Source organism: Odontesthes bonariensis, chromosome 21 (assembly GCF_027942865.1).
Source record: "Odontesthes bonariensis isolate fOdoBon6 chromosome 21, fOdoBon6.hap1, whole genome shotgun sequence".
Classification (NCBI taxonomy): domain Eukaryota; kingdom Metazoa; phylum Chordata; class Actinopteri; order Atheriniformes; family Atherinopsidae; genus Odontesthes; species Odontesthes bonariensis.
Window position 1 is genome coordinate 21,406,046 of NC_134526.1, and position 11,515 is coordinate 21,417,560.

The following is an 11,515-nucleotide window of genomic DNA, read 5'->3' on the forward strand; positions in this document are numbered from 1 at the left end:
CGCCTGCCTCCCCGTGTTCAGCTCCCTGCGGTGCGGACGCTCAGGGTGAGAGTGGAAATCTCGGCAGAGCGATCATCAAGAGCCCCGACGTGTTTCAGGGCAACCATCCCGCGGTGTGTCCGCTCTCCGCCAGGTGGATTCCCCCTGAGCGTCCGCACCGCAGGGAGCTGAACACGGCGGGATGGCTCCGGCTGATTTCACCAGAGAGGAGGCAGGCGGACAGGGAGACACAGACACAAGACCGCAGGTCTCTCTGCTTCCTCTCTCCCCGGTGGTGTGAGCTGCTGCTGCTGAGGGCAACACACGCAGCCACAGCACTTCGTACATCTACTCGCAATAAAAACTGCAGTGAACCCAACGTTTTATTGCCTTCACCACTCAACAAGCATACTAATAGCGGCAGCCAGGAAAACCCATGGCACCTGTGACGTCACACGGAAGCCCCGCCCCCAGTCTGGAATTCCAAGAAGGATTTCCAAGCGGCAAATTCAAAATCGCAAATTTCATGCGTTTATGAAATGTTTTGGTGTAGAGTCCAATGATCATTATTGTTCCTCTGTGTATGTATTATCATTATGTATTGGGTGTAGTGTCAGCTTTCTGTAGGCCTTTAAGTAGCTTAAAACGCAAGTTTACTTTTATTTTACTTTTTTTTCTTCATCTTCCTCGTCGAATTTCTGTTGCTCTACATACGTCATCTGGTATAAGTGATACAATTGGCTATGAATCACGCGCAAAGCAGCATGGGAAGAACCAGACGCCATTTGATAGACATTCGTAGCGCCCAATAAACGGCTCTAGGCATTCATAAACCACGCCTCAAATACGAGAAAATGTACACCTAGTTCCCAGACCACCATCTCATCGAGATGTGGACGCGTCAGCCAGGCTACTCTGTCCAGGAGTTGGAACTCTAACTCTCTTGTTGTTTGCTCACTGCCTCTTTCGACAGGACATGCAGGTGTCTGGGGTTGAGGATGACAGCAGAGCTTTGAACATCGTCATTCACAAACCCAGCTCCAACCCCCACGCCAAGCCCCTGCCCATCCTGCAGGCCACCTTTATCTTTGCTGACCACATCCGCTGCATCATCGCCAAGCAGAGATTGGCCAAAGGTCGCATCCAGGCCCGACGCATGAAGATGCAGAGGATTGCAGGTGAAAGAACGAAAGCGCTGCTGAAGTGGTCTAAAATGGCTCTCTATGGCCAAGAGGAGTGGCTGAAAGTGTTTCAGAAGCCGCCTTAAAAGTATTCATTACAGTAATAATATTGTGAGATGTTCAGTGGCAGCTAAGCAAGTGAGAATAGCTCACGCTACATAAAGGATTCTTTTGGTCACTGTAAAATCCACATTTTTAAAAAAGCAAAATCAATGTACAAGTGAAACTACTGCACAAAAGAAGTGGAAACCAATCTTACGTAGAGGCTTCGTCTTATGTCATTCCCCTGAATAAGATGTCGTCTTTCTGCAGAGTTCTTAAAAATGACTTCCTTAATTTGCATCAGTTCTCAGTGTGAGCGTTGTTTTCTTTTCCTGCACTTCCACCGTCCAGGATCATCATCAGCTCAGACTTTTTAAAGTAACTTTACCATCTGAAAGTTGCATCTTACCTTTCCTTCCTGTCTTTTCCCTTTGGGGTGCTTTTAAATGTCTTAGGAGCATGAATGTGTGAATCCTGTGTGAATGTTACTGGCCAAAGTGCGCCTGGATGCAAAAACCTTCGGGAACCCTTGTGTTGTGTAAATACTCGCTGGCTTTACCCGTCGCTCCCCTCCGCCGTGGTCTCATTCTTTAGGAAAACACGCAAAGCTAACACAAATCTGAAATCTTGTCAATGCAGCAAATCAAAGAGGACGTTGACCTTGTGAGAGCAGCCATGTAGTAACAAAAAATACTCCAACATTTCTCTTTCCCAACACACGCACAGAACCTACAGTTCTACAGTTTCACTTCTAAAAAAACAAAACAGCAACAACCAAAAAAAATCATTTTCCTGCTTTTTCTCAGGTTACATTTGATTATTGACTGTAACACGGGGGTCTCCCAGGGGTTCATGTTACTCTGTGTGCTCACCTCACTCCCTGTATGTTCAGCTCTGCTCGACCTGCCGGTTCAGCCCAGTGCGACAGACGTGTTGGGTTTCGGTCAGACTGCCAACACCTCACCCGGCGGTCTGCCGTTCCGATTCTACGAGCAGTCAAGACGGGCCCCCAATGACCCCACGGCAAACAGATCTGTGTTTGCCTCCGTCGACAAAGTACCAGGTGACAGTTCTCTGCATACTGATGTTCACACATGATTTATAAAGACATGGGCCGCCCTTTACACACTCTTAATGTTGGTAGTGAGAAAATGTCAATGGAAAATGGCAGTTAAAGTGAGGTCCAGTAGTGTGGACACAAAGAAAAAGAAACCCGTCAGCAGGGCAAAGCTCAAATTTCACATTGAGTTACATAGTGATTTGCTCTGTTTCTAATCCCACGGATTAGAAAGTAAAGAGGCTTTATGTATGTTTTTTTTGTGTGTCTTCACTCTGCAATAAATAGATAACGGATGAATAAATTAGATCAGCCAGGAATGTCCAGTAGTTCCCTCAGAACTGCACCATGTTCAGGGTCGGTGGCGTGTTGTCAGGGAGCTGAAAATGGTCCAATTAGATAAACGTGCCCGCAGTGATAATCATCTGGTATGTGTGCGTTTTTTTCATGTCGCGTCATCTGCAGGTTTTGCAGTGGCCCACTGTGTGCCGCAGCACAGTCCCTCACCCCTCTCGTCCCCCTCGCCGCCCTCCAGTGGGAGTGGGAGCACGGGAAGATGCGACTCTGTTACGGCCAGCACCATATCAGCGCAGAGCCCCACAGGTGGTGCACGCATCCACAGTTCTGAAAGAGATAAACGCTAATGATATGCGGATGTGTGATGGTAGAGCAAATTCCACTGTCAAGAAGATGGCAATTCATAACGGAGTAAACTGCTTGAGGCTCAGTTGTGGTTAGCAAAAAGCATATGTGCATTACTTATGCATATACATACCTTCCTTACACATCTTGGGTGTAACTAAATACGCAAACCACCAAAACCACATTAGTTTGTAGTGGTTTTCACAGTGAAAACACTTGTCACAGTGGCATATAGATGCGTGTATGCGATATATGAGAGTATATGTAAACACACGGTGCCCTTAAGCCTGCATATTGTACTGAGTATACGGAACAGAAAGCAAGGTGAGGTCAGAAAAAACACATTGGAGGAAATGGATTTGCCTCTACCAAGAACAGCATTAAGTATTTCAAGTAAGACCACATTTATATTTTCATAGGCAGCTATTCAGCGTGGCAAAGAGGAGAAGGGACTAAACCAAACAGGTTAGATTTACTGTGCTTGCTGGAGGATCTCCATGCAATGTAGAGGGTCCGTCTCTTATCACTGTCTTTTAAGATATTTTTTTCAATAGTCAGCATGTTTGTTATGATTGACTCAATTGTTCCACCAACTCTTTGTCCCTGTTGCTGTGTCATACTACCCTTATTTTTAAAAATACCTGAAACAATCAGTCATATTTGACCAGACCGTAGTTTTCACTTCCTCAATAGACACTTAGGTGATTTTTTTTTTTTTTTTTTTTTTCCATCAATGTGCTTTGGGTCATTACGTGGAAACAATCCTCCAATGCTTCTGCAGACTGTAAGACTCATCTTATGAGTCATTACATCTGTCATTCATAGCGCCATGAGTTAATGTTATCTATGGAACAGCCCCTTATCATCACACTCCCACCTCTCTGCTTCAATAACCACAAACTATCAAACTAGTTGAGTGATAACAGATGTGTCCACCTTTGTTGGAAAGTGTTACTAGGTTGGGGTCTCTATTTGAGTATAGTTTCCCCGTTTAATTCAGAATATGTTCTTTTCAGGTGTCTCAATCTTTATTTTATCTTCCCTCAGACGACGGTACGTTTTTGGAGCACACGCCGCCCTCGTCTTCAGGCGGAGAAAGTGAAGGAGGGGGCGGAGAAGTAACTCAGGTTTCCTCGACCCCAGTGCTGGCTCCTGCTCTGGCACCGAGCCTCACTCCGGCCTCGCAGCCCACCATCTCCCTCCTGACGGACAGCAGCGCAGACACCCTGAGTGTGGAGTCCCTCACGCTGCTGCCCCCAGCCGACTCGCCACACCTGCACCCATGCGCTGCGACTTTCTCCCTTCAGAGACCAGACGCCACCATTGCCGAGGAGGAGGAAGAGAGAGAATGGCTCGGGAAAGGGGAGGCAAACGAAGAGGAGGATGAGGGGTCGCCCATCGATGAGACCGATGCAACAGTAAAAGAGGAAACCACTGAGACAATTGAGTTGATCACACCCACTGATGAGGCTCCAGAGGGAGCAGACAGGCCAGAAGGTGAAGATGGAGAGCTGCTGGACGAAGGAGACGACATGACGGCGACAGAGTCTGCGCTAAAGACAGAAGATGCAGAGATACGCTCTGAAACACCAGACTCACCTGAGCTGGATTAAGGAGCGTGGACTCGGTCCCATTGGTGCACTCTTCTCATTCACACACACACACACACACACACACACACACACACACACACACACACACACACACACAATGGGAAAGTACAGTGTGACGGGTAGAATATCCAGCTTGGCTGCAGTGTATTTTCATGTTGCCACCCGTCGGTTAGTGTGTGATGTAAATAGTCTTAAGAGGCTTTTGGAGGCATCTCATCATTTGTGTTTGCACATGAAGAAAGACTCTTTTTATTCCCGGAGAAAACGGAGGGCGAGACGGACCGTGGTCCAACTCTCGGAGGGCTCAAAGCACATTTGGTTTTCTTTGCACTCGAGTGTTTTGGGTCAGGTTTCAGCAACCAGCAACCTTTTCTACTCATCTGATTGATTGTGTGTCAGCCCAAATACACGCACCCACCCACCTGCTACATGCTAATTCTGTGAGCTGTTCCACCCACTTTCTTATGGCCACATAACAGATCAACACTACTTTTGCAGGGGTGGTCACTGCTATGCTACACACGCTATACACACAGATCGCAATCAGCTGCATTTCCCTCGTCACCGTTGCACGTCATTAGCAGTTACCACCATCTCTGTTTGTTTTTTTTTTTGTTTGTTTTTTTATTATTTAGTCCTTTATGGTTTAGTTTTTATTGTTCCACATGCCATCAGATGGCTTCCTGTTTACACAATGGTGTATCAGAAAGCAGCTTCAACAAGGAGGAAATGTTAACAAAGTCTGGTTCTCTGGTAACAAACATTTAAGTGAATTGATCATGAGTTTGGTGAGACCAGCTTCTTAAATATGGCAAATAAGGAAAGATGGCACCACTGGCTGATTTAATGCTGTGCAGCAAAGCGTTGTTTAGATATTTCCATCACTGACTTTCACTTCAAATCAGCACATCCTGCAGGTTAACCGGCTCATTGGTGGAGACGGTTTGACGTGAGTAATGGTCTGTTCAGTTCATGCAGTCATTCATTCAGTTATTCTTTCAGTCTGTAGCCGTGCAGGCTACTAACTGAAAGGCCAGTAACCGTTTGAGATCCGAAAAGGATTCTGTTAAACATGTGTTTGTGTGAATAAAAGTGACAGGTTGTAGAGTTCTCTTATACGCAAAAAGGTTTGTGTGTCAACTTCAAAGAGAAGCCATCTAAATCATAGCCTCGGTCTGCACATCACAGCTGCAACACTTGGGTTGAATGTACCTGCCAGTTGCCTCTGAGACAATGACATGAGCTCAGTTTCATCAGGAGGGTGTAAAAAAAAAGAAGAACTCCTCATAGAATCTAAGGGGTTATCCTGTCCAGCTGCTGATGTGCCCTTAAGTAGTGATTAAGTTTCACGAAAACATTGCGATTGGGTTGGATCCCACAGTGGGGTCACAGTTGAGGGTTTAAAACCAAGAGTTATTGAAATGCCACTGAGACGAACAAAGGAAGGAGACCATTTATTCAGTTTTAAAGAAACCAGACACAACCCTGACGTGATTGTCAAAGGGGAAATCCTAAATAAAGCTTCACAACTGCAATAAACGTAAGCGCTAACCGGTGAGGGGAGAGGTGAATGTAAGAAATAACTTCTCTCTCCAAACAGCAGTTTTTCTTTAATATTAACGGGATTGATGTTTAACCTTAATTCTTGACTTGATTTCTGCATATTTTTTTTTTTTAAGAACAAAGCACACTCGATTTCCTCAGATTAATTTCCTCCCTTTATGCCTTCTTTTCTGTCCCACCTCTCTTTTTCCAGCTCCCGCTTTTCTGTGCCATCAACACCCTGTTCAAGTCTTAATGCTCAGTCATTCTAGTTTTTGTGACTCCGCTCAGACCTCGGCAAGTTTATAAATGAGTAATCCTGAGCAACACTCTGTTTTATGAGTCGGGTCTCTTAATAGTTCCATCGTGCTACTGTAAATAAGAGCAGCGGGTTGATAGTGGTGATCGCTGACATGCTGAGGGGGCTGTGTGCAGTTTGTAGAGGTGATCAGAGCGGCCACTGGAGACCTCTACCAAAACATGCCACGACAAGCTTCCATTATTATCTGATTGTAGTGAGCGTGTGTGTATGTGATATATTTGTATGCTTTGTAAATGCTTTGTGCTTTTAAACTTGTAATTATTGTTAATGAACTAAAAGAGGATTAAATAAAGACCTGCAATAAATTATTCTACTTAAGAACAGTCGTGGTCTAGTTTTTTCGCCCCCCCCCCCCCACACACACACACACACACACATCATGATTGTGCAAAACTTTTACTTACAGCAGAAATGCTATCCCCAGGGGCTCACTGAATGTTTATAAGGCGGATGTGGATGGGTAGCCTACTCAAGTCAGTGTGACTTGGACTCAAGTCGACTCGAGTTGCTGTTTTGATGACTTGTGAATTGACTTGACAAAAAAAAAAGACTTGAGACTCAACTCGGTCTTGGAAGTTAAAGACTCGGCACTTGACTTGACTTGAGACACGGTGACTTGAATGACTTGAGTGTTAAGCATCTGGCATAACTTTGAACTTTGTTCGTCTTTTGAAGATCCATTCTGACCAGTAAGTGCTTGTCAAATTAGCTATCCTGTTAGCCTAGTCGGTAGTTAGCTAACGTTAGCTTGATATGATACGGGGTGGACAGGTTGGACACATTGGCCAATGATGTTTACTGACAGTTACTTATATCTTGTCTTTTCACTTTATTAAGATCAGATTCTGCAGGTAAAATTGCAATAATAAGGTGACTTGACTTTGACTTGACCAAGAAAAAATTACTTGGGACTTACTTGAGACTTGAAAGCTAAGACTTACTTGAGACTTGCACATGACTTGCACATGTGTGACCAAAATTTGAGCATTTACAACCCCATATCTGCTTTGCATTAAATGGTCCCATCTCTGGTTCCATTTAATGCAAAGCAGATATGGGGTTGTAAATGCTCAAAGTTTGGTGATGATGGAAAAGCTGCAAACGCTTTCAGTGGCACACTGCAACTCAAAGACCTGCCTTTTTCTTGAAAAGGAAACTGCCTTTATGCACTGCAGATCTACAAACAAATGTAAACATAATAGTTTTTTTTTTCTCCTGCGTGAGAGCACTTGTTTGTAGTCTAAGGAAATGACATGTCCTCTGCTTGTCTGTGGTTGCTGCAGGGGCCCCCAGTCATCTTGTGGTCTGCATGTGTTATCGCGGTTCCTCTCTTCAGGGAAGTCTGGTTGTGTGTGCGTAAGCGTGAATAGGTTCCTGGTACTGAAGCGATAATATTCTCTGTACTAAACCACAGTCGCAGCATAAACTGAAGTTTTGACAGTACAGATCTCAGACAGATTCGACTTCTCTGTGCTGTCAGGTTTTTCGACACCTCCATGCGCCTGTGCCTTCACGTATGGCAGCTCTAAATATAAACTTTTGGTGAAAGTTGTCTTGTGGTTTTCCTGGGATTGCCGCTGAATTGAAATTACATTTGAGGACATGGCACATTTTAGTGTCATGATATGGACTAAAGTTTGGAGTTTGAACTGTCTATTTTATGTCCTGTAACTGGTTTCACAAATATAGCTTATAGTTAAGGACCAATGGTTTTACCAGCAAAACAGGCTTAGCTAACTTAGCTTAGCAATTAGCAAGGCTGGAAATGGCTACACTGGTAGCTCTGTCCCCTTTAACTACTTACTAACTTAAGTTTCTGTTATTAGCTAAGAAATGGGGACAAAAATAACATGTGGTCATGGGATATTGTAGCATTAGGAAGATTTCATAGTTGATTTGAGATGTTTGGGTCCACGATCTAGCAGCTGTTTGATAAACCATTCATTTGGATGAAGCTTGGCTTAAAAGTGACATGTTCTCTATTTTTTTTTTCCTTAATATACGGATTTTGTGTATGTTATGTGTGTATATGTGTATATATTTGTGTATACATGTGTATCAGTGGCGGCTGCTGACTTTTAAAACAGGGGAAGCCCATATTACGCGTTCAAGGTTGTAGTGGATCGTGCCATCCCAAAGCAGAAGATAGCAAAGTTAAAAAGTATTAAGCCCCGTACACACACGTCGCTGCTATTTACTCGCTACTCGCTCACTCGCCTACTCGCCACTCGCTTGGGTGCTTTTGCTGACTTGGTGTGTAGAAGTTGGGTGGCCACTATTTGGAGAACACTGGGGGAACGTCACCTGTCAATAATCTGTATTCTGCATTTTAATTGGCTACTCGCTTTTACTCGCGTCGCTCGAAGTTGAAATATGTTCATCTTGGAATCCGCCCACATCGCATCGCTTGTACTCGCCTCGCGTGAACACATAGACATTCTATTGACTTCACTCGCTGAGCGAGTAAATAGCAGCGGCGTGTGTGTACGGGGCTTTAGTTATAACATAGCTGTGTCTAGTATGACAAGTATGCGCAGCAAATACACAGAAAGAAGGTATAGACTTTGCAAATTCACACAGCAAGGCCAAAATCAAGTATGATCGAATCTAAGGCCTGTAAATGGCTGGATCAGAATCTGTGGAGCATTTTTTTCTCTCTCATGATGGACAAACCCTAACTCCAATCACGACACAGCCCCTCATATTGACACGCCCACGTCTAATCTACCCCCAGAGACGCCGAGCAGCCTCGGATGTGATGAGTTTTTGTCGATTTAGCCAATGATGACCTAAAATTGTAGAAAAAAACTTGACTGTCCCGCCCCCTCCTCGAAGCCGGGCGTCCCCGGCTCGGAAGCCTGGCTGTCAGTGGCGGCTTCATAACATGATTTCCTCAGTGAACGGCGGCGATTTCAGAACAAATCACTTCATTAAGCTACAGGACAACATGTTGTAGTTATGAAAGTAAATGCAGGATTGGGCATATCTTGTGTTTTGTGAATAACTGTTTTATCGTCAATTTAACATTGAAGATGTAGCAATTTCGCCAGAGAATGGGAGAGGCTGTCCGGCTTCCCGTGTTGTCTCTGAACAGCCGCGGCTGATGTGTATGCATTTGTATGTATGTATATGTAAATACACATGTATATTCTGTGGGGAGAGGGGTGTAGGGTTGGAGTTTGTCTGGGCCTGTCTGTGTCTCTGTCTTTGTCTTGTGTTTGTTTTGAGAGTTATTAGCCTGGCTGAAGCGTCCACATCTCGATGAGATGGTGGTCTGGGAACTAGGTGTGCATTTTCTCGTATTGGAGGCGTGGTTTACGAATGCCTAGAGCCGTTTATTGGGCGCTACGAATGTCTATCAAATGGCGTCTGGTTCTTCCCATGCTGCTTTGCGCGCGATTCATAGCCAATTGTATCACTTATACCAGATGACGTATGTAGAGCGACAGAAATTCGACGAGGAAGAAGAAAAAAAGTAAAATAAAAGTAAACTTGCGTTCTAAGCTACTTAAAACACCTTCTAAGGCTGCATCGAACGGTAACGTTGCGTCCGCTGCCATGTTGGATTAACTCTCTACAAGCTTCATTGTCGCGCATAGACGTCGTCATCGTCTTGCTTTTTTTTTTTGTCTCAACATCAGTATGTTTTACAGTGACAAAACAGAATGCAATGTCTCCGCTGAGTTCAGTGACTTTTGGTGCAGTGGCAACACCTCATTTGGAAGGTGACTATTGTTCCTCTTATCTTTCATGACCAGTTCTTCCTGTGCATCAACAATGATCACGATATCAAATTCTGACTTATCCGATTAAAAAGAATTGGAGGAAACGAGGGAAGAGTATGATTACACAGTCTTCAGGGAATTCGTTCGTCATCATTTCTCAAGGAGAAATGAAAAAATGTCTGACGTCTGTGGAGCTGTTAACCCTCAATTTGGAAGTTCTCAAGGCATACAGTGGAATGGTGATATATTTAATTAGATCTCATTTAAAAGTAATAAATCGGGTGTAGAAACCTGAAACAAGTCTTGTGTCTGTCAAAGAGCATGTCCCTATTCTTTATAAGAACATGCAATGTGTCTTCAGGTGTCTGACATCAACTAGTTTCTGTAGAAGAATATGTGTGCGTCTGATTAAAGGACAGAAAAGTCCAGACACAGGATTCCACAGAAATCAGCTGATAAGCACAGAGTCACAGAACGCCTCACCTCATCTTTCACTTCTCAAAATAGTCGGGAATGTCCTGAAAACAGTTGAATGAAACTGCCACATATGATTCACTCATCACTGGGCCCACAAATCTCACACCTAAATATCACTTGTTGCTTGAATAGTTTATTTCAATTTAAAAAAAAAAAAATTTAAAAAGTGAGAGAAGCATTGATGTCTGACTTACTCAGATAATGATATTCTCTTACTGGTCTAATTTTACTTTAATCAAGCTATGAGTATTATATTCAATATGACTCACCTGTGTGTGTGTGTGTGTGTGTGTGTGTGCTTGGTTATGTTTGTCTAGGCCAAAGAGAAATATTCGAAGTATGTTGATATTCTAACCTTTTTTGGAAAGTGCCCTTTGACTGCCACCACCATCATGACATCTGCATTCTTTATAAGTTGTTTTGTGCTCCACTTTACAATACAGTAGTGGGACATTGGGGTGAACAATAGGGGAATGAGAACACATCCGTTCAGCCAACGCTCAGTGACATGATGGATACGTTGTTGCCAGCATGCAGAAAAGTGAGGCATTTCTGAGAAAGTCCAAATTAGCCCAGCTAGTTGACCACATGCTGGAAGATTATGGTATCAAGAGCAGAACTAAATAGTATTTACAGGAAGTGTGAAACCTTTAACAAATCTCCCTTATAAATACAATAAAAAAAAAAAAAGTCTTTCTACTTTGATTATGGCCTTTTTGAAAAATAGCAAATGAATCTTGCCCTGTCTTTGCTGTTTAAATGTAGTTGCCATAAAAGTCAGAATATGGCTACCGGCCCTAATTTAGGGGTAACAGGCTATGATGGAAAAGCGATAATCGCTCATCTTGCCTCATACCCATCCAGCGGGTTGCTATCATGATATCACCTAGCCAAGCCAAAAGGTGACTGAACAGGTTGCTGGGTTAGACCCATGA

At 43.8% G+C, this 11,515-nt stretch overlaps 1 protein-coding gene across 4 annotated transcripts in view; it reads left to right on the forward strand.

Annotated features, from left to right (window-relative positions):
* Positions 1-6,701, forward strand: part of clec16a (C-type lectin domain containing 16A) — a 41,221-nt gene extending 34,520 nt beyond the window's left edge. For all 4 annotated transcript variants that reach the window (XM_075454287.1, XM_075454290.1, XM_075454288.1 and 1 more), the window contains exons 20-23: positions 953-1,157; positions 2,095-2,265; positions 2,725-2,862; positions 3,949-6,701. In XM_075454287.1, the coding sequence (XP_075310402.1) occupies positions 953-1,157; positions 2,095-2,265; positions 2,725-2,862; positions 3,949-4,514 (1,080 nt within the window). In that variant the 3' untranslated portion in view covers positions 4,515-6,701. The remainder of the gene's footprint in view (positions 1-952; positions 1,158-2,094; positions 2,266-2,724; positions 2,863-3,948) is intronic.
* Positions 6,702-11,515: the final 4,814 nt, after the last annotated feature.